At 40.0% G+C, this 27,870-nt stretch overlaps 2 protein-coding genes across 2 annotated transcripts; both read left to right on the forward strand.

The window, feature by feature from the left end:
• The first annotated feature begins 15,225 nt into the window (after positions 1-15,225).
• LOC119765222 (trypsin 3A1-like) lies at positions 15,226-18,905 on the forward strand. The gene is made up of 3 exons (XM_038248657.1): positions 15,226-15,971; positions 17,920-18,476; positions 18,535-18,905. The coding sequence occupies exons 1-3, from the start codon at positions 15,593-15,595 to the stop codon at positions 18,715-18,717; spliced, it is 1,119 nt and encodes a 372-aa protein (XP_038104585.1). The 5' UTR covers positions 15,226-15,592; the 3' UTR covers positions 18,718-18,905.
• Positions 18,906-22,633: 3,728 nt separating this feature from the next.
• Positions 22,634-24,880, forward strand: LOC6035565 (trypsin-1). Its single transcript, XM_001845669.2, has 4 exons — positions 22,634-22,993; positions 23,073-23,241; positions 24,005-24,399; positions 24,456-24,880. Exons 1-4 carry the CDS (start codon positions 22,847-22,849, stop codon positions 24,813-24,815), a joined length of 1,071 nt encoding a protein of 356 aa, XP_001845721.2. The 5' UTR covers positions 22,634-22,846; the 3' UTR covers positions 24,816-24,880.
• The last annotated feature ends 2,990 nt before the right edge of the window (positions 24,881-27,870 follow it).

Here is a 27,870-nt window from a genome sequence, read left to right on the forward strand (position 1 = left end):
GCGCGCGTCCGCGAATCGAGTCATCGCGGAAAGAAAGTCCGCCGCCGCCACCACCATGCTCATCTTCTACTCCGTCGGCTGGTTGACCATTTTTTCCCACCAAGTTGACTTAAATAGTAGTCATCATTTGCCGGAGTTTCGTCCTCTGCTCTGATCTCTACTTGGAAGCAACGGGGACACATCTTTGAGGCCGATACGACACACTCGATCCTCGTTGAAGCAGAAGATCCAATTAACGGCCGCGAGCATAGGCTAGGAAAATTTGAATGCAACGTATTCGTTAAAAAATATTTCTTCTTGAAAATCATACTTAATTACTGAGATTTTGTTTGAAAATAGCATCATTTTAAAAATCCTGTTTTTTTCAATATTAAACATGAAGCGGCCCTGTTTAGAATTGACATTATTGATATTAATATTAATATAATGGACATGGATTTAACACTCAGAAATTACCTCAACTATCAACGACTTTGTTTTAACATTTTGTCAAAAACCAGGATTCAAAAAATTAGCAACATTGCTATTTTTTTACAGAGTTACTCAATGTGCTATACAAAAATGTTGTTTTGTGTAGTTTTCCCCCGATCAATACCTCGTCGCCATCGTGCTAACTTGTCGTACGTGCATTTTGGGCCAAATTGAGTTAAGAACGCCATTTTGTGCAGCTCACAATGCCTCACCTTTTGACCTTCACAGATCCCCAAAATTCGATTTCAATCCTGAGATATTCAACGAAATCTGAAAAAACTCCGTGCATTTTTGTCACTTTACATATGAAAGTAGTTTCAATCTTGTCGTGCTGTCTTGTCACTCCATGAAAATTGATGTAAGTGCGACAAAAGGCCAAAGGGATTTCAGGCCAGGAAAGTCAGGATGCGTTTGTCGCACGTACAAGCTAGACTACCGTAAACATTTGTAATTATAACTCGGGACTCCAGCAACCAACTTCAACCAAACTTTGGGACAATGCACAGAATGGTGAGCCCAACAAAACGTGTTTGTTATTGTTTACATTGCGTGCTCTCGTTTTTGAATATTCAAGGTCAAACATTAAAACGCGTTTTTCTCGGAACGTCAAAATGGCGGGTGCGACAAGATAGCACGACGACGTCGACCTAATGCATTACATTTTTTGAGACTTGCATGGATAAACTTGAAATACAAATTCAAAATTCTTTGGTCTCATGGAAGTTTTCCACAATGAATTCTTTGGATTTATTGTTGAAAACTTGTTAAAAAAATGTGAGGAAAATAAGCATGTTTCATCAAGCTTTTGATAGGTAATGTTGTATGCGTAAAGTTTTTTTTTGTAAATTTGATCTGAAAAATTGCCATTTAGAATGAATTAAAATATTTATTAACAATTTGTTGGATTATGGGTAAAACAGGTTTTCGCCTACTTGATACAGCATTTGACGTATTGATCATACACGAAGAAAAAAGAGTTTCCAAAATCGTGAACAAGCGTTCATGAAATTGGGAACCACGATTTTGAAAAACGTACCATGGCATTTGAACACTTTGTTCGTGGTTCCCATTTTCATAAACGCTTGTTCACGATTTTGGGAACTTTTTTTTCTCCGTGTAGGGTAAATAAAATCTATTTTCAAAAATGTTTTATTTAATAAATTTTTTAATCAAAATTACAAAAGGGCCAAACATTGAATATTACGCCCATTTTAAAATGCTAGTCTTGATTTAAAAATTTTAAAAACATTTTTTTCGAAAATATCGGAAAATTTTACGAATGTTTCATGTATTAACATTGAAAATCGGACCATTAATTGCTGAGATATCGTCATTAGAAAATGGTGGGCTGTTTGGGTGAGACTTAGAAAACTTCAATTTTCGTGTTTCTTTTTCTTTAAGCCGCTGTATCTCAGCAACCAGAGGTCCAATCTTCAATGTCTCTTAGACAATTTTATAGCACTTTTCAAAAAAAATATTTTTAGAAATGGTCACTCATGGTCACTATTTTTAAAAATTGAAAAACTGCAAATATTTCGCTAAAATCAAACATTCGGTGGCTATATCTTGAAAACGGAGCCCTTTATCAAAAAATCCTTAGAGTACTTTTCGATTGCAAATTCAATTTTGCATTAAAAAATAATGTCAAACTTGTTTTTGCATGAAACTTCGATTTTTTCCAAAAATCACTATTTTTTCAAAAACTTAAAAATCGGCGGCAGATTTTTTGACCATGTTTTTCTATGGCTTTAAAGTTGCGGATTTTTGTCCCCTGAAACATCTTAAAAAAATCTTGAAAATCAGAAAAAATACGTATTTTGGGAAATTGAGTTTAAGTGCTAAAAAAGTTGAGAAAAAAATCTGCAAATTTTTTTCCGTGTATCTTTTTTTTCTCAAAAGTCCTCAACAATATCTACAACTTTGCCGAAGACACCAAATTGATCAGAAAATTCACTCAAAAGTTACAGCTGTTTGAATATTTACATACCATTTTTGTATTGACAGCTGCCAAAATTGTATGGAGACTTGTATGGGTGAACCAATGACACAAAATAGCTTATTTGGTCATAGGGAAGGCCCCCACAAAGTTTGAGTCAAATCCAAAAATACAAAAAATAAAAATGGTCGAAATCGGCCGATTTCGTAGAGAGTTGCTCACATGTCCAATTTTTGTCAACCTGTTCCATCTTATTTTCCTCTGGTACAAACTTCGAACAGCCGTTACGACCGGCTCAAGCAAACATTTTTATGGGTGGACTTCTTTCACACCGGCTAGTCAACGTGCGAAAATCCGACTGCTGTTCCGCGCAGAAATATGGAGCCTTATAGGGTCGGAGAGGGCTCTGTTGGCCACGTCCTTTGCGATCTGCTCGAAAGTTGACCATTATCTAATCTTTTGCAGCTGATATCTGAGCTTCAGCGAACCACTGTTATACCCCATACTCCCTTATGAAAAAGCAGAGTAAGCAGCTGTCGATTGGATTGGCCAATAATCTTGAACTTGCTTGGGGACGGCTACCTTTAAAACAGGTACCGAGGGATGTTCTCTGCACATCGGCTCATCGTGCTTTGGTAGGGTAACCGAATAAAAATAAGCAAATGTTTATACTTGTTTATCACTTTAAAAAAAAAAGTTCAAGATGGTATGTCAGAGACATAACCGAAAGACATAGGACCAAACAATTTGAATGTGTTTTTGGATTGCTAGTGAAATCTGAAATAAGATTATTTTATTTTGTTTCATAGATTTGTCGGCAAAATTGTCATAAATGTTCTCCCAAGGTGAACCTTCTATGAGGGCACCGGCAACTCCAGGTTGTGGCCACTACGGTCGAAATGTCAATTTTCATGTTCAGTATCAAAAACCATGAATTTTGATATCCATATTGCCACAACTCGTATGGTTCTGTTAAAGACCCTCCGGGCCCCGGGGAAACCTGCTTTGAGATCACCGGTCACTCAAGGTTGTGGCCACTACTGTCGGAATGTCAATTTTCATGTACAGTATCAAAAACCATGAATTTTGATACCAATATGCCACAACTCGTATGGTTCTGTAAAAAGTCCTCCGGGCCCCGCGGGAACCTGCTTTAAGGGCACCGGCCACTCCAGGTTGTGGCCATTACTGTCGAAATGGCCATTATGTTCAGTATCAAAAACCATGAATTTTGATACCCTTATTGCCACAACTCGTATGTTTCTGTAAATGTCCCCCCACCCCCGCCCCTCCTCCGTCCCGAGGGAACCTGCTTCGAGGGCACCGGCCACTCCAGGTTTTTTCCACCACTGTCGAATTGGCCATTTTTCATGAGAACCGTCGCATCATAGCGACTTCCACGCCGTCCGCTTCACTCGAATTTCCTCCTTCTGCTGCCGGTGGTTCTTCCTTCTGGTTGCTGGTCCTCTTCTTCTATTGGCCGCTGCTGCTGCTGCTCCACGCCGGCCCGACGTGCACAGTTTGAGTGCTCGTTCCAAAGTGACTTGCTTTTGCGAAATTTTCTGCTTAAATAGCGGCACAGCCGGAGAACGGCACAAAAGGGGCGCGGTCTCGAATGCATACGCTCGCTCTGATTGGTCATCTGTCCGATTTGTACTGAAAAATTACTCATTTTGATTGCATGTTTTAAGTGCTTTAACTATGTTTAGTCAGACTATCTATGTAGTTAAACAATAGCTGAAGTCTTCCTCTTTCGATTGGTGGTCCAACCATCTGGATTGATTCACAGGGAAAAAAGATATAAGCGTTCAAAATGTCCCCTTTTTTAACGCTTAAAAGTGACGCTTTGGATCGAATTTCTGAACTGGCCCCCCAATATAGTAAGTAAAGACATAGTCCTATGTCAAAACTCATATTCAAAAAATCATTAAAGTTTCTTCTTTTCTAATTAATTTTGATCACCCTAAAGCACACCTTTCTTCTTTTGGTCGCTACTGTTGGAAGTAGTCAGCAGAGAAGACACTTGCCGAGGAACTTCGCGGACAGGCTTTTTAGTAGGTGGGTTGTACCGCTATCGGAATTGAAACGACGGAACGTGCATAAATTAGCGCACGGTTCGTTTTGGACCACGGTTCGCCTGGGTCATCATCGTAATCACCATGATCATCGTCGTCGTCGTCGGCGTCGCCAAATGGTGGGGACGCTCGGGACATACGACAACGGGAGGATAGTTAGTTCCAACTGCACACTGTACCTCTTAATACGTTCATTCGTCGTGGTCATCGCCATGGGTGGAGCGTAGAATGGACTCAATTTGAACGGCGATCGTGGCATTCAGACACAAAGCAGGTAATCACACATAATTTGATAGTTGCACATGTTACTTCAGGTATCCAACGGCCATTGGAATTAGTTGCGAGATCCAGAGCGTATTGACAGTGCATTCCGGTCACGAAATGGTGCACTTTGAGCGGAAATGATGGTGCTCACTACAGTCACATAACATTACGATGGAATGAGGTTGACCTTAAGTGGTGAAATTAGGTGAAATGTTACGTCAGAAGGAAATAAAATCTCCTTTGCGAAAATAAATCTCCAAATATTTGCATTCCAATTGAAGCCAAAGCTGAGTAGTTTGCATCTGGTTACTGTTTTTTTAAGTGCAAGCAAATGCGTAGAAAGTGGTTGCCATGCACATTAATCAGATAATAACCGGTATATTTGTGACGACAGTTGGGAGGATATCCCAAGTACCTTGCCACTGAAAATTGGCCGTCCTGGTAAGAGCCTGCAAGTGGTATCCGGTATAATTGCATGTTGGCGTCAGTCTGGTTTGGATTAAACACTTTTTTTTGCATTCATGAGCAGCTTTTCAGTGCGTCTCTTCAAGAAAGTACACTCGCTCATCCTTTGCCAATGCGAAATGGAGCACGTACTTTTGATTATAAACCAAATATTTAAGTTTGAACTTCTTTTTTTATTTTGTCGGTCAACTTATTATTGCATGTTGATATACGTTGCATTTGAAAGTAAGGCCGATGCAAATATTTTTCACAGTTTTTGTCCCTTGGTTCTGGCTGGGATAAGGGGGGGAGGTGGCAAACGAAAAAAAATATATTGAAATAACAATCCATAGTTTCAGCATTCGCGTGGGAAAGTGTTTTAAAATGCATTTTACACTAGTTCAGTTATTTTGCAATCATTAATTTCCAAAAAGGAATGATTTGATGAAAACAAAAAAAAAATAGCAAATCAAAACTTAAACATCAAAAATTCCAGAATTTTTTTAATCAACTCAAACATGCTAAAAGTGATTCAAAACGCAGGGAAACGCATTCTAAATTCATTTCAGCTGATTGTACTTTAAACGTGTGTAACCCTCCCCCCTTGAGGTACACCCCCTATTGCTCTTCCTCACTGAGACTATTATTATTTATTGATGACGATCTTCAGCTTCTGATTCGTCTGAAGTATGTTCGCCGAAGACAGTATCAACGTTCTCGTGATCCTGCACTGAAGCGAATTCAAAAAGATTTGCAAAAGGTTATTGACCACAGATTCACTCTTCTGCGAAATGAAAAGTTCGCAAGAGATGTCGAACAAATTAAACCTTTTTGGAAACATTCAAAGGTTCTTAAGAAACCTCAAAAACCAATCCCTTCTTTAAAAGATGGTGATAATATTCTATTAACTAATGGGGAAAAAGCTCAGAAACTTGCTCAGCAGTTTGAGAGTGCTCATAATTTCAACTTGAATGTTTTGAGTCCTATTGAAGATCAAATTTCAATAGAATTTCAGAATATTGTTGAACAAGAATTTTCATCAGATGAAGTTTTTAATACGGATCTGAATGAAATAAAATCTATTATCAAAAAATTTAAAAATATGAAAGCACCTGGTGAGGATGGCATTTTTTACATTTTAATTAAAAAATTACCTGAAGCAACTTTTAGTAGCTTGGTAAAAATTTGCAACAAATGTTTTGATTTGGCATATTTTCCCAGGAGTTGGAAAAATGCCAAAGTAGTTCCAATTTGAAACCGGATAAAAATCCTGCTAAAGCCTCAAGCTATCGGCCCATTAGTTTCTTAATAGAATTATGATGATGATGATGAGCAGTTTGGATATCACCTTGGGCATTCAACTACTCATCAGCAGGAAGGTGCTGTGTCCTATCCCTCGCCTAGACCAGACCAAAATCCATGATAAAGCTGTCAGACCAAATCTGTCAGACCAAGACTGTCAGACCGAAGAGCAAAAAGTAAACAATCTTGGTCTTCGACGAAGGTGCACACAAATCAAGAAAAGAAACTTTGAAAAAGAATTTTATTTTTCCAATTCAATGACTGGTTTTGGACTGCAAAATTGAATGTACGCCAGAAAATGATTAAACAGAGCGGCGTCCTTTACACCGACAATTAAATAAGCAGTTTAAAGCCTTATTCTTCCAATTTAATTTTGGATCGCGTTTTCGGTTTACACCTGAACAATCTTGAAATTATTTATGCGGATTTGTGATTCCTCTCGTTCCCATCATTCCCTTGCTCATCAGTTGTTGAGAGTTTCAAATTTGATTCGAAGCAACAAATCTGAGGGCTACTCTACTGGCGCTGCTCTTCTAGAAGTAGAAAAAGCATTTGACAGTGTTTGGCATAAAGGTTTGATTGCGAAATTGAAAAGGTTTAATTTTCTGATTTCTATCGTGAAAATTATTCAAAATTATTTGACGGATCGTACTTTGCAGGTATGTTATCAGAATAGCAAATCTACGTGACGGCGTCCCTCAAGGAAGCATTCTGGGTCCAATTTTATACAATATTTCTACTTCTTTTTTTTGTTTCAATAGGGCGAAAAAATCTGCCTGCAGACATAGTGTGAGGTTAGAGTTGCATCCGACTCACTAAAAAACGCCACTTTTATCACGGTAGAAGCCTTCGTGTCATCACAAGAAGATTACAAAAAAGCTTGGATATTTTCAATTCTTTTTGGAAAGAATGGAAAACTACTCCAAATGCTGCAAAAACTCAAGTTATTATTTTCCCTCACAAACCAAGGGCTGATTTTCTTAAACCAAAAAGCCATCACATTATAAAGATGAATGGGGTAAATTTAAAGTGGGAGAATCAAGTGAAATATCTTGGACTTGCTTTTGACATAAACCTTACTTTCTTACAAGAAAAAACTTCAGAGGATTCAGAACAAAATTCTGAAACTTCCTCCCTGGTTCAGCAATTAGCCGAAGTTGACACTTTGGACGTTATGTCCTATAAGATAATTGATGCATTTCGACAAAAATCATATAGTTTGTAAGTTAGTTTTAAGGTATCCCTTTTCCCTTTTGTACATGTAGGACCGCCTACATTTGTAATCACTGAATAGCGAAAGCTACAATATTTCATGAATAAACGAATGTTGCTAGTATTTAAAATTGATGTGAAAAATGAAATGTGTGTGTGATTGGACACTCAATAATATTTTAACTGAATGAATGTACATGGAAGAGAAAATCTGAATGAATATAAATTTAAAAAAAAACTGAGATTATTAGTATAATGGTATTTGATGGTTCTTTCTGCTCGACGCTGTCGTGCTATCTTGTCGTACGTAGCTTTTTAACGTTTCGAGAAAAACGCGTTTTGATGTCTGGCCTTGAATAAACAATAACAAACACGGTTTTGTTTGGTGCATTGCACCGAAGTTTGGTTGAATTTGGTTGCCGGAGTCTCGAGTTATACAGTGAATCCTATTTTTACGCGGAGCGTTACGTTTTTCTATATTGTCGATTTCTCAGAAACGATGCAACATTTTTGCAATATCGTAAAAGCAATTTGTAGGTTTTGTTCAGATCTACAAAACGCTTTTTGAAGCTTGCAAAGATATTTATGGTTTTAGAGTAATCGACGAAAAAAAAGCGTAACGCCACCGCGTAAAAAGAGGTTTCTCTGTAACTAAATGTTTAATGTTTACGTTAGTCGAGCTCGTATTTGTGTCAAAAGCGTTCTGATCTGAAATCGCTTTGGCCAATTGTCACACTTACATCAATTTTCAGGCACGATAAGATTGAAACTTCTTTAATATGGAAAGTGACAACAATGCACGAAGTTTTTCCGGTTTTTGTTGAATATCTCAAGATTGAAATCGAATTTTCATATTTAATTTTTTGGCCCCTTTCAGTGTTTTTATCCACAAAACACGGATTAAAGGCCATCCACAAATCTGGGTATCCAAGAACTTCCGGAAGTGATGACCTGATGATCTACCTGATCAACGGGGGTCTATACAGGTGTATTTACCTTCTGTATAGCATCAGATAGCCTCAGTGGATCACGATGGACTCTCGTTTTTGTTTATTGAAGGACAACCATTAAAATACCCCCCCCCCCCTCTCTACACTCGTATAGACCCCCGTTGATCACCCAAGTAACATTTTTTCCAGGAGTTCTACAAGAGCTCTTCAAGATAGCTACAGCATAGCAGTTTGGACCGCGGTAGGATAAAATTCTCTTCAAAACTACTTCAGGAGTTTGGAAGAGTACTTGAAGAGAGTTTTATCCTACCGCGGTCCAAACTGCTATGCTGTAGCTATCTTGAAGAGCTCTTGTAGAACTCCTGGAAAAAAATGTTACTTGGGCAGGCAGCTATCCAGGCCATGACTTCCGGAGTTCTTGGATGACGCATGACCCAAATATACGGTCAATATTTTTAGAGTTATCGTCAAAATAGTAAGTTTGATTCAAAATCGTATTTTTTTTACGAAACTGACAGTAATTTTGAAACGATAATTAGGATAGTTAGATTTTTATAAAATCATCTGAAAGTAGACATTCCGAAATACTAACGCACAAAATTTCATGAGGTTTGGTCGAAACACAAACGAACAAAAACAATTTGAATTGGGAGTTAGGTTTGACATATCGTCTAAGGTCATATACTATTGACCGGTACTGTATATTGATTTGAGATTATTCTAACAAAAAGTTTCCAGATTTAACACCAAAAACAGTTGTGTTGCGGTGGAGTTGGGTACTTTTTTGGATCGGAAGTCGGAGATGGAGCCAGAGTCGCTGAATTTGGGAGAAGTAACTAAATCTGCAAATCTGTCCCGCCCGTGTGGATCAATTGGACCGCGCACTGGACTTACAATCCGGAGGTCGCTGGTTCGAATCCCGCGGCGGGCGCTCTAAAATTCTTTGTGTAAATATGGGTATTCGGCGCCGTCGCTCCGTGCCATACTTTCATACACTTATGATCCCAGGGCGGCGAAGTCCTTGTAGATAAAAAGGAAGACACTAGTGGTTGGTACTAGCAATGGTGGCCGACAGCTATAAAGCCAACTTCTTTTTTCACTAAATCTGCATTTAATTCAGATTTTTTCTAATTTGTATATTTATATTGCAAGCATCAACCTATCAGAGTCACCCCAGCTTTCGGTACATATCGAATCAAATTTTCAGCAAATTTTGTGCGTGTGCATGGTTACACTAAATCCCCCATGTGCGCTCTTTTTGGGGGGGCGCACACCGGGGGAGAGCGCAATTCGGGGGAGCGTTATTTCGGGGTTTGAGCGCAAACGGGGGGAGCGTTATTTCGGGGTTTGAGCGCAAATCGGGGGAGCGTTATTGCGGGGTTTTGGCGTAAAATGGGGTTTTCTTTTTAAATGTACTTTATTTACATATAAATGAAACATTTGTATAAGGGGTCATCCATAAAACACGGATAAGGGGCCATCCACAAATCTGGGTATCCAAGAACTCCCGGAAGTCATGCCCTAGATATCTACTTGATCAACGGGGTCTATATGGGTGTATTAACCATCGGTATAGCTTCAGGTAGCTTCAGTGAACCACGATGGATCTTCTGGGTTACGTTGGATTGTTATGGGCCCTCCAGGAACTCCCGGGAGTTATGACCTGATGATCTACCTGATCAACGCGGGTCTATATGGGTATATTAATCATCGGTATAGCTTCAGGTAGCTGCACTGAACCACGATGGATGCTCTGGAGTTCGTTGGATTGTTATGGGTCCTCCAGGAACTCCAGGGAGTTATGACCTGATGATCTACCAGATCAACGGGGGTCTATATGAGTGTATTAACCATCGGTATAGCTTCAGGTAGCTCCAGTGAACCACGATGGATCTTCTGGGTTACGTTGGATTGTTATGGGCCCTCCAGGAACTCCCGGGAGTTATGACCTGATGATCTACCTGATCAATGGGGGTCTATATGGGTATATTAATCATCGGAATAGCTTCCGGTAGCTTCAGTGAACCACGATGGATATTCTGGGTTACGTTAAATTGTTATGGGTCCTCCAGGAACTCCCGGGAGTTATGACCTGATGATCTACCAGATCAACGGGGGTCTGTATGAGTGTATTAACCATCGGTATAGCTTCAGGTAGCTTCAGTGAACCACGATGGATATTCTGGGTTACGTCGGATTGTTATGGGCCCTCCAGGAACTCCCGGGAGTTATGACCTGATGATCTACCTGATCAACGCGGGTCTATATGGGTGTATTAATCATCGGTATAGCTTCAGGTAGCTGCACTGAACCACGATGGATGCTCTGGAGTTCGTTGGATTGTTATGGGTCCTCCAGGAACTCCAGGGAGTTATGACCTGATGATCTACCAGATCAACGGGGTCTATATGAGTGTATTAACCATCGGTATAGCTCCAGGTAGCTCCAGTGAACCACGATGGATCTTCTGGGTTACGTTGGATTGTTATGGGCCCTCCAGGAACTCTCGGGAGTTATGACCTGATGATCTACCTGATCAATGGGGGTCTATATGGGTATATTAATCATCGGAATAGCTTCCGGTAGCTTCAGTGAACCACGATGGATATTCTGGGTTACGTTAAATTGTTATGGGTCCTCCAGGAACTCCCGGGAGTTATGACCTGATGATCTACCAGATCAACGGGGGTCTGTATGAGTGTATTAACCATCGGTATAGCTTCAGGTAGCTTCAGTGAACCACGATGGATCTTCTGGGTTACGTTGGATTGTTATGGGCCCTCCAGGAACTCCCGGGAGTTATGACCTGATGATCTACCTGATCAACGCGGGTCTATATGGGTATATTTATCATCGGTATAGCTTCAGGTAGCTTCAGTGAACCACGATGGATCTTCTGGGTTACGTTGGATAGTTATGGGCCCTCCAGAAACTCCCGGAAGTTATGACCTGATGATCTACCTGATCAACGGGGGTCTGTATGGGTGTATTACCCATCGGTATAGCTTCAGGTAACTTCAGTGAACCACGATGGATATTCTGGGGTACGTTGGATTGTTATGGGTCCTCAAGGAACTCCCGGGAGTTATGACCTGATGATCTAGCTGATCAACGGGGGTCTATGTGGGTATATTAATCATTGGTATAGCTTCAGGTAGCTTCACTGAACCATGATGGATGCTACTGAAGTTACCTGAAGCTATACCGATGATTAATTCATCCATATAAACCTCCGTTGATCTGGTAGATGTCCAGGTCATGACTTCCAGGAGTTCCTGGACGACCTATAACAATCCAACGTACCTCAGAGTATCCTTCGTGGTTAGGTGAAGCTACCTGAAGCTATACCGAAGATTAATGTATTCATATGGGCCCCGTTGATCAGGTAGTTCATCAGGTCATAACTCCCGGGAGTTCCTGGAGGACCCATAACAATCCAACGTACCTCAGAGTATCCTTCGTGGTTAGGTGGAGCTACCTGAAGCTATACCGATGATTAATGTATTCATATAGGCCCCGTTGATCAGGTAGATCATCAGGTCATAACTCCCGGGAGTTCCTGGAGGACCCATAACAACCCAATATGGCGAAGGGTATCCATCGTAATTCATGAAGCTACCTGAAGCTATACCGATGGTTAATACACCCATATAGACCCCCGTTGATCAGGTAGATCATCAGGTCATAACTCCCGGGAGTTCCTGGAGGACCCATAACAATCCAACGTAACCCAGAATATCCATCGTGGTTCACTGAAGCTACCTGAAGCTATATCGATGATTAATATACCCATATAGAACCCCGTTGATCAGGTAGATCGTCAGGTCATAACTTCTGGGAGTTCCTGGAGGACCTATAACAATCCAACATGGCTAAGGGTATCCATTGTGGTTCACTGAAGCTACCTGAAGCTATACCGTTGGTTAATACACCCATATAGACCCCCGTTGATCAGGTAGATCATCAGGTCATAACTCCCGGGAGTTCCTGGAGGACCCATAACAATCCAACGTAACCCAGAATATCCATCGTGGTTCACTGAAGCTACCTGAAGCTATATCGATGATTAATATACCCATATAGAACCCCGTTGATCAGGTAGATCGTCAGGTCATAACTTCTGGGAGTTCCTGGAGGACCTATAACAATCCAACATGGCTAAGGGTATCCATTGTGGTTCACTGAAGCTACCTGAAGCTATACCGTTGGTTAATACATCCATATAGACCCCCGTTGATCTGGTAGATCATCAGGTCATAACTCCCGGGAGTTCCTGGAGGACCCATAACAATCCAACGTAACCCAGAAGATCCATCGTGGTTCACTGAAGCTACCTGAAGCTATACCGATGATTAATATACCCATATAGAACCCCGTTGATCAGGTAGGTCATCAGGTCATAACTCCCGGGAGTTCCTGGAGGACCCATGACAATCCAACGAACTCCAGAGCATCCATCGTGGTTCAGTGAAGCTACCTGAAGCTATACCGATGGTTAATACACTCATATAGACCCCCGTTGATCAGGTAGATCATCAGGTTATAACTCCCGGGAGTTCCTGGAGGACCCATAACAATTTAACGTAACCCAGAATATCCATCGTGGTTCACTGAAGCTATCGGAAGCTATACCGATGTTTAATACACCCATATAGACCCCCGTTCATCAAGTAGATATCTAGGGCATGACTTCCGGGAGTTCTTGGATACCCAGATTTGTGGATGGCCCCTTATCCATGTTTTGTGGATGACCCTTATACAAATATTTTATTTATATGTAAAAAAGTACATTTAAAAGAAAACCCCATTTCACGCCAAAACCCCGCAATAACGCTCCCCCGATTTGCGCCACTTAGAGCGTTATTTGGGGGGAGCGTTATTTCGGGGTTTGAGCGCAATTCGGGGGGCGCAAAACGGGGGAGGCGCAATCGGGGGGAGCGTATTTAGGGGATTTAGTGTAATCCAATAAATATCGAAGAAAAACGTTTCTTAATACACCATCAGGTGGTTGGTGCCTTACCCACATTTACAAAGTAATTCAACTCCTAAGTTGTCCTAATCCAGATTTGCATTGATTACGGTCTAAAGGCTTATGGAGCCGACTCGGTCCTAATCAGGTTCCAGCACCGAAAAAGACCTGATAAAAATAAGTTTCTGGATAAAAAAATATACCTGATACAGATTTTTTCAGAAAACATGCAGACTCACGTAAACAAAAAGACCCGGCTTTTGAAGTTATGCCAAAAATCACCTTTTTTAGTATCTACAAAAAACTTTTCACTTTTAAAAAACTAATCTTTATAATTTTGAATAGGGTCTTATTGGACCCAAAAGCGGTCATAAAAAGGCAAACCCGGCCAAAATCGATTTAGCCAGTTTTGAGATACGCGTGTGGAAAGAAAATCATGTCTACATGTATCCCCACAGACATTTGCTCAGAATATGATTCTGAGTGGATATGTGTACGTGAAGGTATATCTAGCAGGTGCATTTAGGTAGTTCAATTTTTGAGTGATTTTAGTGAGGAGTGCAAAAACGCGTAAATTTGTAGCATTGAAATCAGCGAAAGGCACAACACAACGTGATAATTTAAAATATAAACATGCATACAAATATTACGGGTATCCAAACATGACACGATTCAAGACTGGGATGCAAAACTGATGATACATAGCGTGAGTGAGAGCAGACAATGTTATGCCACTGAAGTCTTTATCGGATTTCGCACTTTTTTGGGGTTCCAAGGTAAAAGTAAGTTTAGTTCCCAATTTGGAACTTTCATATCAAGTTTCCATGTTTGTTATAATACATCGGTTCATAACAAGTCAACACATGGTATTCGATCATGTAGAAGAATCGAAAGAAATCAAGCATTCGGCAAGTTCTTTTTCAACATGAGGTAATATGCAGGGGTTCCTCGCTTTAGATATTGGTCTCGCACGTAACTTCGCGGACAATGTCTCGGGTCTACGCCGTGATAGGCGTTGGAAGAAAACTGAAAGTTGGTCCGAGAACCAACCGGAACGATTCATGGAGGGGGCAAAATCGAGCAGATCGGTTACGGTGCTCAATAGCCAAAGTCATGATCGGAAGACTTAAATAATGGTAATAGCAGGGTAGCGAGCGTGCACGCGGCGCGTGTGGTTCGTTTCAATATTGCCGACTGACTTGTGGGGTTCCCAGCTGCTGTGGTTTGTGTGACGGATTTGTCGTCGTTCCGCACAGCTTGGTGGGACTTCATCATCGCGTGGTCGCGCGAAGTATCTGCATGCAACTTTAAATACACAGACACAGACTACGTTTAGCAGTGACTACCGAGTACCGTCGATTGGTGTGATTCCGTGTCATCTTGAGTGGTTCACCGAAAGAGAACCTATCATTCGATTCGACTAACAAAGAAGAAATTGACCTATTGCAGAACAAACATTTTTCCATTTCTTGCTCACCCTTTGAAACCGCGGTTCAAGGAATCATCTTCAGGATCACGAGGAATCACCTTCAAATCGAGAGAATTGATTCAAGTTAACCCCACCCGACAGTCCGGATAGTTGTAGGAGGATCGATGCTGCCGTCAATTCACAAAGGGTGGCGGCTGCGGTCGGTGGCTGGGTGTCCGGTTGGGAGGCTCGTGGCGAATCGGTTTACTTTTTCTCCAATTATTTTTTTCATTTGTTGACTCAGTTACACAAAACCGATAAAGAGAAGCGAAAAAAAAGGTGTCCCGACTTGGTGGTGGGTTCGCGTAAGTGGACGCCATCGTGGCCGTCGCAGTGAGCGCGAGGAAGCCGACACGAGGAAGTCGTTCCGAGGAAGAAGTCTGCCGAGAGTAGTCGATTCAGGTGAACCGTACGCCTTGAGTGAAGTTACGGACGTCGGTTCCAGTGCACAGTTCCGGGAAGGAAGCCACGGATGTACACGGCAGACCTCGAATTCGAAGAATGAGAATACTCGCGGGTGAAGTGACGGTGATCGTTTGCAAACTGGTTGTACTGTGGTCATTGCATGGCGGAGAAACCGTCGGTGGTGCGGCCACCAGTGAAAGTGAACCGGTGCACCGGGTGCTGGAACGGTTGGAGAAGCTTAACCGGGTCGGGACGTCGGCGTATCACGATGACTTCATCAACAGAATAAACTACGACGTTTACGTAACACCCGTGATGAGTCCGCAGCAGCGTGCGGAGACGTTACGGTCCAAGAACCCGTTACTGTCGTGGCTGGCCAACGTGCTGACCTTCGGAGGAGCTGCGACCCAGACCCAGACGACACGACCGGAAGTGGCGCTGGACGAGGAACCGGAAAAAGCATGCCCAAAGTGCAGTAAATATGCGATTCGGGTGGGAATGGAAGTGGTTCGATTGGCTAGTAGAGTAACTCTCGGTTTTACGATCCTGCTTGTGCGATTTGCATTTTTGCAGTTTTGACGTAATTCGTCGAACTTGAAAGTGTTTTGTCGGTTACGGTGACAAATGCATGCATAAAAAAAAGAGGAAACGAAAGTCACGGTGGAAGTATTGTGCGACCCAAATTCGCAGCCGGATGACACAGTCGTGTGTAGTGGTTTTCACGACAAGTTTTTTTTGACTGGGATTATGTGAATTGAAGATGATCATCGAAGATAAATAACAGGGTGTTAAGTGTTGACTGTCTATTGATGGTCAGTAGGGTAGATGGACTTCAGTTGAAATGGTTTGGAATATTTACAATAGATTTTGATAAAAGTCTATATCATCTTTTTTCAAATCAACATGCTGCACAGAAAAAAATAATGTAAATTTGAAAGCTTTAATTTTGGAAGGTTGAATATTACCTCTTTCATGATGTAATTTTACCTCAATTTAGACTGAAAAAGTGACATTGCACCAGAAACGTGGTAAAATTACACATTTCCAGAAGTAAAATTACACAATTTTTCTGACATAAAAGATGTACCCCTTCCCAGATGTAATATTACCATGATTTTTTTTTTCTGTGTGCTTTCTTAGGTGTTTAAACCTATTTTTTATAGCTAAGTTATTTTTAATATCGTCAGTAGGGATGACATTGGTCCTGGGGGATGAGATTGGGTCATACAAAATTCTACATATTTATATGATCCCATCTCACCTCTCAGATACAAGTTCACTCCTGTTGAAAGAAAATTTTACAGTGAAAATTTACAACGAAATATGTTGCTGCTGAATATAAAAAAAACTTCTCTTGTATTTTTGATAAAGCAATTTGCTTTATTTAAAACTAAAAGAATTAATTATAAATATCTGGAGTTTTTTTTTGAAAAGGTCAATTAAACAAAATTTTATTTATTTTTGCTTATTGAGTGTTTTTGAATACCCCTGACTCAAGGTGGATTCAACACAGAAAAAAAAATCATGGTAATATTACATCTGGGAAGGGGTACATCTTTTATGTCAGAAAAAAGGTGTAATTTTACCTCTGAAAATGTGTAATTTTACCACGTTTCTGGTGTAATGTCACTTTTTCAGTCTAAATTGAGGTAAAATTACATCATAAAAGATGTAATATTTAACCTTCCAAAATTACAGCTTCCAAATTTAAATTATTTTTTTCTGTGAAGCACACCCAAAAAGACATTTATTTGCTATTCTACTTATATATTGTATATTGCCCATGATCGCATAAATGTTCCATATACATTTTGGTTTACCTATAATAGATCTAAGCAAAATTTTTGACTTTCTTTGATTTTGATTAGTTTTCTTTCTTCCCGACCAAATCGAGTGACATGCACATGGACATTTTTGATTTTGAAAAACTTATTATTCACTTAGAAAGAAAGTCGAAAGAGAACAAATTGCTCTCTTCTTATGCGCAAATTATCGTTAAATCAAAGATGAAACAATCAGCTTTAAATTGTTGGTTATAAATCCCAATCTTACTTGTACATTTAGAAGTAAAAATTCAGATGCTGAATATTGCTGCTGCTGCTTTTATTAAATATATTTAAAATTAAATATTTGTGAACCATGTGAAAAATAATTAAAATCAGGGAAATCCAACGTAGAGATATTCATGAAAACATATTCAGCAGTCCTTTACGTTAATCTCATACACATATTTTTTTGTGAACAAATCAACTGTATTTGTAAAAAAAGTAAAAAGAAGTAAAATAGAAACAGATTACTTTGAAGTAAAAATGTACAATAATGTGCAAAAGTTTGCTTATTTATCGCATTCTCGATTTAAAGGAAATGTATTTCTTTTTTTGATTGAACATGGACAACATTCAAAACAACTTTCGCCCTTCCAGCATGTGGCGTATCCCTCGTGACGTCCCGGATCGTTGGCGGTGTAAAAGCAGATATCCTCGAGTTTCCCTGGATGGTGATGTTGCTGTATAAGGGTACGTTCTACTGTGGCGGCTCGTTGGTCAGCGACCGTTACGTCCTGACGGCTTCGCACTGCGTGTTGAACTTCAAACCTAGCCAGATCACGGTGAAAATCTACGACCCCGCCAACTCCCGGATGGTTTCACGAACGGTGGAGAAACTCTACGGGAACGATCGGTTCAACTTGGATACGTTCAACAACGACATCGCCCTGGTTAGGCTACTGCAACCGGTGAACGTGGTTGATCAGTACGTGACCGTGTGCTTGCCAACGCCGGGGAAGAACTTTGCTGGAATGGACGGAACCGTGGCCGGATGGGGTAAGCTGTCTAACGGTACACTGTCACAGACGTTGCAGCAGGTCAAGGTGCCCATCATGACGAACCAACAGTGCAAAAAGAGTGCTTATCGAGCGACCAGAATTACGGACAATATGATGTGTGCCGGGTACTCGGAAGGAGGTCGTGACGCGTGTCAGGTGAGAATCATTGCAATAAGTGCTTGAAGTTATGTTCTGACAGCATTCATATTTTTAGGGTGACAGTGGAGGACCACTTCTGGTTGGAGATGCAACTCTTCGGGAGATTGTCGGAATCGTATCGTGGGGTGAGGGTTGTGCCAAACCCAACTACCCAGGAGTGTACACACGAGTGAATCGATACCTGCAATGGATCAAAACACACGCCAAAGATGGCTGCTTCTGTGATCCACCGGAATAGCTACAGCCAGCACAAATTGTGGCTAGATAGTTTTTTTTAGTTACTTTATCTACTGATAAGTTCTTTTGTAGTAGAGCGTAATGTGATGTCGCGAAATGGACCGTAATGGTCGAAGTACAATAGCTCTTGGAATGCCAATAAATTATCTCGTATGAACACTTTTACAATTGTTCATCATAATTTTATCATTTCCTAGGCCCAGTTGTTTTTTTTTTGCGATATGGAGGCGTTATATTAGTTTGCTTACCGTTTATTCTCGATGACAAATACCCCATACTTTTGAAGGAGTTTGCAGGTGGTGTGGATAATGTTTAGAAATGATTTACATTTTATTATGTTTATGATTTCTTTAATTGTTGATATTATTGAAATTTAAAGTTAACCTTTTTCTTGCCATCAAAATCTAGATTTTACAAAGCATTTGGCATAACAACACTTAGGTTTTCATAATCTTATGGTTTATTGCCTCAACTTGTTTATTTGACTTTGCCAATGCACCAATGCTGTAGAAGATAACACCAAGGTTTTAGGTTCTTTTCAAATGGTTTAACAAATTTTGCATTACAGTCATCCCACATATTCGGAACACCCACAAATTCGGAACACTTTTGAGATTATTTGTCAATAGCATGCCAAATGCTGCTTTTCTGCCGACCCTGCTATTTTTAGGACCTTTATTTCGACATTCTTTTGCTATTTCACTAGTAAAAGTAATACTTTTAAGACAAAAACTTCATTTCAAGACAATTTTATCCAGAGCAGCAAAGCACTGCCTCCAAATTGCCTGTTTCATAATTGTGGGATTTTATTGTGCCTCCCACAATTGTGGAACACATGAATTTAACTGATATTTACACAAAAAAAGTCATCAGACCATGTATAAAACATCACTAAGCTTGAGTTTCATTGATTTCAGTGTGTGAAGTCATTATTTTGTTAAAAATCTGTACTCCTTGAGAGAACCAAGGTTTGTTTACATCCGTAAGAAAAAAGTGTTCCGAATTTGTGGTTTTCATGGGTCAATGTTTTTCTTTAAAAAGTTGATACAAAACGTAAAAAACTACAGCCGCTCTATACATCAATCGAAAGATCTCAAGAAAAGCTTACATATGAAGGAAAATGCAACACATTATGTTCGACTATCGATTTTCTATGATTTTTTGACCATCGGCCGATCTGTAAACCGTTACGAATATGTGGGATGACTGTATATTGCCTCCTTGGCTGCCGTTTTACGGCGATATGATGTATACGCCATTGAGGTGATTTTGCTGTAGACACGATTTTCTGTTTTTGTTCATATTTTCAATTTTAAATGACTAATTTAAGGTCTGCTCTGTAGAAACTGTTGAAAAGTACAATACAAATGTGGCCCCTAAAAAATTTCTTGTTTTTTCTTATTCTCTACGATTTTAAACCACAAACATCATTTGGCCGTAAAAATAGCAATAAAAAATCACTACTTTTCCTTCCCAGTGATGTATGTATACTAGGGTGGGTACGGATTTTGAAAAGTTCTCAGATCAAGTTCTGGTCTGGTTCCCCTTGTAGGGCATACCCAAAGGGATTCTCACACCAAATTTCAGCTCATTTGGTTGAAAACTGGCTTGTCTCAAGCGGGTTCAAGTTTACATGGAAATTACTATGGGAAATTTTGAATTTTCGTTCATTCGCTCCTACAGGCCTGAGGAAAACATGTAGAAACTTCTAGGATGGCCAGAAATGAGCGGAATCGTCTGGAGAACAACTTTCCCTAAGAGACCAGGTCGATTCGTTCAACCCCCATCGAACTCAACGGCAATACATCCGGGGTTTTCGGAACCAACGGTTTTCCTCAGAAAAGCATCAAATTTTCCTTAGCATGCTATGAATGCTTGATGAACACCGCGACGCCATGTCAAACAGCTACCACGTGGACTAGCATCGCCTATGAAAAAATACTTTTTATTGCTTTTTGAACCAACGAGTTATCATTTATGGTGATCAGGATACTATTTATCTGTATTCTGAACCTCCAAATAAGAAAAAAAAACTGTTACGTTGAAATATTTGCAAAAAAAATAGAAATTTGCTATGCAAAGATTCTGAATTCGACTAAATAATATCAGGATTACTCGAAATCATCATTTTCTAGTTAAAAGAAGGTTTGCAATGGAATATTCCAGCAGTTTCTCACCCACGTGGTAGCTGCCTGACGTAAGGCGTCGCGGTGTTCATCAAGCTTTCATAGCATGCTAAGGAAAATTTGATGCTTTTTCAGGGAAAACCGTTGATTCCGGAGACATCGGATTGTTTGCCGATGCGCCAGGTCTAGGGACAACGAATCCATATGCTCTCTTCGGGAAAAGTGTTCTCCAGACCATTTCCCATAGGCTTGACCATACCAGAAGTTGGCGCGTGATTTTCCCAGACCTGTAGGAGCGTTTGAACAAAAAGTTCCGATTTCCCATAGTAATTCCCATGTAAACTTTAACCCTGATGCGCGCAGCCAGTTTACAACCAAATGAGCAGATATTTGGCATGAAAGTCCCTATGGGCATGCCCTACAAGGGGAACCATACTAAAACTTGATCGGAGAACTTTTTGAAAAACGTACCCACCCTAGTATACATTCATCATGGTGAGTAAAATTGGCGTATACATCATTGTTTGTTTGCTAAATAAAGTGGGCCCCATAGCAGTTATTTGAAAAATTCTTTCATCAGGAGGTAGCTTTTAAAATTATTTATCAGACTGTACAATAAAATTGAAACTGTCCAAATGGCGTATACATCATATCACCGTAAAACGGCAGTTGGACTCTCTTTCTAGCAGGATTTCGTTTCAATATAATTTCAATTTTTGTTTTAACCTTTGATGCAGTTTTTAAAATGAATAACAAATTATTTTGGTGAGAACAATAAATAGACCCGCTTTCGGTACTTTTATCAATTTTAATTCGCTCTTCAATTTTATTGGTTATATTGGTTACACTTAAAAAATGGTTCTGCGAGCTCCTTTTTCGATATCTTGTGATGGAGGGATTTTATGTTTTTGATGTTTCGATAAAAGGTGTGTTTTCAATAATTTGAAGCCAGAAATGGTGATGGTTTGGAAGTTTGCTGTCAAAGGGACTTTTATGTATAATTTGACGCCCGATTTGATGGCGTACTTAGAATTCCAAAAAAGGGTATTTTTGAAACTATATTTGTGTGTTTTTCGATGAAAAATACGGCGGAGAATAACCCAGATGGGAGGTTGTTAAAAGAAAACATCTGCTGGACATTAGAAAGCAGCGTTATTACATATAAATAATTTAATATCATGAATACAATTTTAAACTGAACAAACAGTTTTGTTCTCTACACAAAAACTTTTTTGGATATAGTAAAACGGTACCTGAACCACATCATCTTTCTTTTCTATATTCAGTCAATGGAATTCCCCAAATTACTCTATCGAGGGTGAAATGATTGAAACCTCTACATCAGCAAATATAATGAGACTATTTTTGACCTAGAATTTGTCTATGCACCGAAAGCCTACTTTAAACTGCTGACGTCCCTCTTACTTCATGCTAATTGTACGGTGATAAACACATTTCTTCTGGTCTACGCAGCAGCTCTTCAGTGATAGTGTCATGATCGGACGACCAAGTCTCCCAGTAGAGAGCAAGAAAAAGCTGAGCGAGGAAAGCTTTGTAGTGTGAAAGTACAGTGGAAGCTTGTGAGAAAAAACTGGTCAAAATTTGATAAACTTTGATGAAAATTTTATTTACTTTCAAATGAATAAAACTCCCTTTTGTATCTTATTCTTTACCAACATAAATTTTGAAAATTTGGTCTAATCCACTGTTCCATCTGACAACTTTAGCCCAAAGAAATGGCTGATTAGTTTAGTGTGTTGTGTTTTTACTTTCCTTTCCGTGTCAGCCAAACTCGCTTACCTGATCTGTTATCGGGGTGCAGGAGGTGGGGAAGACCCGTGGGTCTACAGGGGAGGAACGTTGCAGCGAGTTGTATGATTTGGGTAAAATTTACCTCTTGTTTGGGGACCAGTCCATGTTCAGTCCAGGTCCAGCCCGTTGGTGGTCAGTTGTTGTGCAGAACAGTTGGAGGCTGGAGCACGATCCGTTCAAGTTTATTTACAAATGACTACGATAATTATAGCGGTTGCGCTGGTGGCGTCCCTGGTAGTGGCCACGGGAGTTCTGTTCAACGTGAAACCGGTCAATTCCGCATCATCGTCACGAGAGCTTTATGGCTGGAGCAGCTATCCGGCAGGGGGTCGTGAAAATGTAAATACGTTGCAGTTTGAAGCGTTGTTCATGAAAGTGAAATCTAATTGTTTGTTTTAAAAATTGGTGTACTTTTCAGAATGTCACGTTGCTGGACCAGTACGCCGTAACCGCGAGCAGCCAAGAAGGGACACTGAAAGCTCCCACGGCAAATCGGAACGTTTGGACCTGGATTTCGTCCATTCTGGGGCTGCCCATTGCAAGTGTGTTCGCATGGCGGGCGACACCGACAAACTGTAAACTCTGCTGTAAGTGTGTTTTCAGTGAATTGATTAATTTTATAATGTTAGTAAGAATTGAGTGTTTGCATTCGGATAGAAGGAAACACCTGCAGGAAGCGTAAACAATAAAATAAGGAAAACAAGATAACTGCTAATCCACTCAAAATTAAAAGTTACTTAAGAGCAAAGCGTAACTGTGTAACTAAGAGTAAGAGCCTTTGCTTTTTCAAGAAAACCTAAGGTGCTTCCTTAACACTGGAACGCCCAAAGCATGTCCAACTTACACGGACGCCCAAGCCTCCCAAAAAAGGTGGAACGGTAACTTCAACTCGCTGGTTCTCGGGCATTACTCAACCAATCGGGACGATTCTTGTTTCCAGTGATTTGTAAGAATGTCTAGATGGTTCTAAAATTTTGTAGAACTTGATTTGATCAAATCTGTAATTTCTGCTACCGAAAACATCGTTCCACCTTTTTTAAAACAACTGCCTCCGCGGAATTTTTGGCGATTTATTGTTAACACGCAAAAAAAGTTGGAACGATGTTTTTGATAGCAAAAATTACAGATTTGATCAAATTAAGTTCTGCAAAGCTCTAGAATCATCTAGACATCCTAACAAATCACTGGAAAGAAGAATCATCTTGATTGGTTGAGTAATGCCCGAGAACCATTGAGTTGAAGTTATCGTTCCAACTTTTTTGGAGCCTTGGGCGTTGGAATGTAAAAAAACGAGTTTTCCGTGCACTTAGTTTGTAACGAGTTATTTCTTTTATGTGACTGATTTCCCAGCATGTGGTGCCCCCCAGAACACTTCCCGCATCGTCGGTGGCCAGGATGCCCCGGAGGGACGCTACACGTGGATGGTGGCGCTGTACTACAACAACAAGTTCATCTGCGGCGGATCGCTCATCAACGACCGGTACGTGCTGACGGCGGCCCACTGCGTGTTCAACACGGATCGGAGCCTGTTTTCGGTCAAGTTCCTGCTGTACGATCGGTCCATTCCGGCGCCGGAATCGTTCGAACGGCGAGTGTCGTACATTATGACGAATTGGTTCGTGAACGCTTTGGTGTTCATTACGAACGATTTGGCACTGTTGAAGCTGAACGAGACGGTTCCGATTGGCGATAGTTTGTATCCGGTTTGTTTGCCCCAGGAGGGACCGACGTTCGCCGGAATGGAGGTAAGTTCGGCTAATGTTGTTTGGGATTGATCTTTGAAACCTTCGTTTCTCCGTAGGGTATCGTAACTGGTTGGGGAAAGCTGGGCAATCGGACGTTCCCGACGAAGCTGCAGGAAGTGCGGGTGCCCATTTTGTCCTACACTGAATGTGCCAACCAGAGTAGCTACCACAACTTCCAAATCAACGATAGGATGTTGTGCGCTGGAGTGCCAGAGGGTGGCATGGACTCCTGCCAAGGTGACAGCGGAGGTCCCATGCACATTCAGGACGCCGATACGGGAAAGTACGTGATCGCAGGGGTTGTTTCGTACGGTTACGGTTGTGCTCAACCCTCATATCCAGGAATCTACGCACGTGTCAACAGATTTCTCTCGTGGATCAAGTTCAACACCCGTGATGCCTGCTACTGCAGCTGATGACCGGACCGTACGTCGAAATTTGAATAAATAAACATTGTTCGCTACCTGTTGTTGTGGGAAGACGTAGAGTGTTTGACATCTCTCTTGAAGAAAGACCTTCGAACATTACTTTGAACTCATCTGACGCCCCTTCACACTGTGTCACGTACCGCAATCGTGCGTCAACAGCTACGAGAGGGCGTTTCGTAGTCGTAGCCGTCGTCGTCGTCGTCGCTCAAGTTCAATGTTAGTAAGGGTCATTGATGGATTCCACGCTCTTCCACGCGTACTTGAGTGAATCATTTAACGGTTTCGTCTCGCACAATTGAAACTGGCTGTGGTAGCGGTTGGTAGGGCCTTCCCCGAAAAGGGTGAAAGTACGCGCCCGGGGACGACAGTTAAATTCGACCGCTGCGCAGCGCTCAGAGTTCATGTTTATTTTGGTTTTTTTTTTAAGCTGAGGGAAAAAGTTTGAGATAAGATAGCAAGTTTGCTCGAAAACCGGTGAGAAATGCTGGTTGAGCTGTGATGAACTGGCTTGAACCCAGGGTGATGTTTTGAGTCAGCTTTTCGTGATGATGTGATTGACTCTTTTTGACATTGATAGCATTTAGAGATTTAAACGTCCGTCTTTGAAAGTTATTTTTCATGTTTTTCAATCTATTGCAATTAGTTGAGGGATAATATTTGCATAAATCTCAGGATTATTTCAAATATAATCATATAACACACTAAGGAGGGGAGGGGTGGAGGACTGAGCAACAGTTTTTAAATGTTGTCTGAAAATGTAAAATTTTGCGTTACGAATTTGTGACGAATCCGTGCCCAAGCACAGAATTGGGCGAGTTATTTCAGAGTGTTTCAAACATTTTCGCTCTTGCAAAAATATTTGTCTTGAAAAAAGTAAACCAAACTCGTATTTTGAACATAAAAGCTACCGGGAAAGTAAAGTCAAGATTTTTAAGGCCAAATCGAGACTAAATTGAAAAAAAAAAAAAAAATGATGCTAAATCTGGATCTCTTCCACCCGACTGACGACGTCCACAGGATAGCGAAGATGGAGATTGGCTTCAGCGAGTGCTACCGAAGTTCTGAATGGGGTGCGCCCCCTCAGTCAATCCCCTGCTGCAGCGGTTGTCCCCTTGAGCTGTGATATTAGATTAAATAATGCCTCCTTTCCTCTAACTATCCCACATCTATTAGCTATTTCGAAGGTTATTTTTGCATTTTTTTTTTTCCTTCTCTGTCTAATTCGTTCTCCTTAGTACCAGTAAACTCTCTCCCCATTTTGAACAATTCAGCTGTTGAAAGGTAGTCCATATCTCAGCTCAGGATAACAACTGCACCAATGTAATTGTTAAAGCAACCTAATAAAATGAAATGAAATGAAAAAAAAAAAAAATTAACGCCCAGGGGACACGGTAAATGTGCATGGTAGAGTTGTTTCTAAAATGGTTATAATTTATCATTCGAGAACTGATCCTATTAACTTAGTGTTATTAGGGACACAAATACTAGATTCACCTGGTGAATGGATGGCTTCGCATGATAAATTTTAAATTTTACCAAACAATATTTTAACATTATTTTAATTGTAATACGAATCAAATTAGGGGAGTGTGGGTAACGTTGACACCATAAGGAAATCGCTTTGCCGCAGGCTATGATAGCATTTTTTGGGTTTAGGAAATGTCAGAATGATGGAGATTATATCCTATGAAAAAATAATAATAAAAAGCAATGTTTTTCGATAAAATAAGAAAAGTTCTCAAATTATCTAAAAAAATTCATTGTGGTATGGTAATAAGAATAATTATTTTATTTGAATTTGTTGTCTATCCCTTTAAAATGTCAATTAAAAATTGAAATAGCCTGATATGGACACACCTGGGGTTAATTGAACATAGGGTAGAGTAGTCATCAATGAGGGGAACAATGATAAAATGGCTCTCACGAGACGTAGTTTCAACCAATCTGGCTCATATTTGGGGGAAAGGTGTGTCTACTAGATACACGTCTGCCTTTATAGTGACTTTGGTTCCCCAGCTGTCTGATTGTTCCTGCCAAGTGCGTCTACAATGAGACAGTTGAAGAACTCTGACTGTAGACGTCAGAGCGATCTCATATTTTGGTCAATGTTAGAACAAACTAAAAGAAAGAAAATGCAACAAAATGCTCTTTAAAATATGCTAATGAATAAAATACAAAAATCGTTGAAGTTTAAAAACCAAAAGTGTCTCATTGTTGACTACCCTACCCTATTATGTGGGTTGATTGAAACATTGTGGGTTAGTTTAGTCAAATTTGAAAGAATGGTTAAACCAGGGGTGCCCAACCTTTTGGCCCTACGGGCCAGATCTGATGTTTCTAAAGCAGTGGCGGGCCGGAACTAATATTTAATAAAAGTTGAAGAAGTTAACACATTTTTGTTCAATTTTTATTATTGGGTTCTTTTAAAGAAAATAAATAAAAGAACTAGTGTTGCAAAAAAGATTCCTAAATCTTGATTTTAAGAATGAATAACAAGGATAACATTGAAAAATGTGTTTATTTGAGTTATTTTAATTTTTGTTTGTTTAAAATTGTATAGTTATTGTTTTTAACGATTGCAATTTTTATTAAAAAAAAACATTCAAATTTCAATGGTCGTTGCAATTTTTTAAGTTAAATTTCCTCAACACTACGATATAAAAAATCAATGAGACATGATAAAATTTATTCAAACGAAATTTGGATTCGAATATCCTTTTAAAAAAACAAACTTTTTGAGTTTTTGTGCACCTTTATTCAAATATTTTAATAAATATTTTAAAATTATTTTAAACACAAGCTAAATTTAAAAAGTACAAAAATATGTATTAAATCATTTTAAATTCGTTATTTTCCAAATTCAAGGTTTATGAAAAAATATATTTTTGCTCTCTTGTTTCATGCCCCATTGAGACATTATTTTTATAATTTTAAAATTTTGGCCGCGATCTATTCTCAGTTTGAATAATTTGCCTTTTTAAGCTTCATTAACACTGGAACGCCCAACGCATGTCCAACTTACACGGACGCCCAAGCCTCCCAA

This window comes from Culex quinquefasciatus, chromosome 1 (assembly GCF_015732765.1).
Source record: "Culex quinquefasciatus strain JHB chromosome 1, VPISU_Cqui_1.0_pri_paternal, whole genome shotgun sequence".
Lineage (NCBI taxonomy): Eukaryota > Metazoa > Arthropoda > Insecta > Diptera > Culicidae > Culex > Culex quinquefasciatus.

What these genes read in the sequence shown, in the direction of transcription:
- LOC119765222 (XM_038248657.1), top strand. Translation starts at nt 15,593, where the DNA reads ATGAGAATACTCGCGGGTGAAGTGACGGTGATCGTTTGCAAACTGGTT. An exon ending in AAAAGCATGCCCAAAGTGCA is followed by an intron (nt 15,972 to 17,919) that starts GTAAATATGCGA and finishes TCGCCCTTCCAG; the next exon opens with CATGTGGCGTATCCCTCGTG. An exon ending in GAGGTCGTGACGCGTGTCAG is followed by an intron (nt 18,477 to 18,534) that starts GTGAGAATCATT and finishes TCATATTTTTAG; the next exon opens with GGTGACAGTGGAGGACCACT.
- LOC6035565 (XM_001845669.2), top strand. Translation starts at nt 22,847, where the DNA reads ATGACTACGATAATTATAGCGGTTGCGCTGGTGGCGTCCCTGGTAGTG. An exon ending in GACAAACTGTAAACTCTGCT is followed by an intron (nt 23,242 to 24,004) that starts GTAAGTGTGTTT and finishes CTGATTTCCCAG; the next exon opens with CATGTGGTGCCCCCCAGAAC. An exon ending in CGACGTTCGCCGGAATGGAG is followed by an intron (nt 24,400 to 24,455) that starts GTAAGTTCGGCT and finishes GTTTCTCCGTAG; the next exon opens with GGTATCGTAACTGGTTGGGG.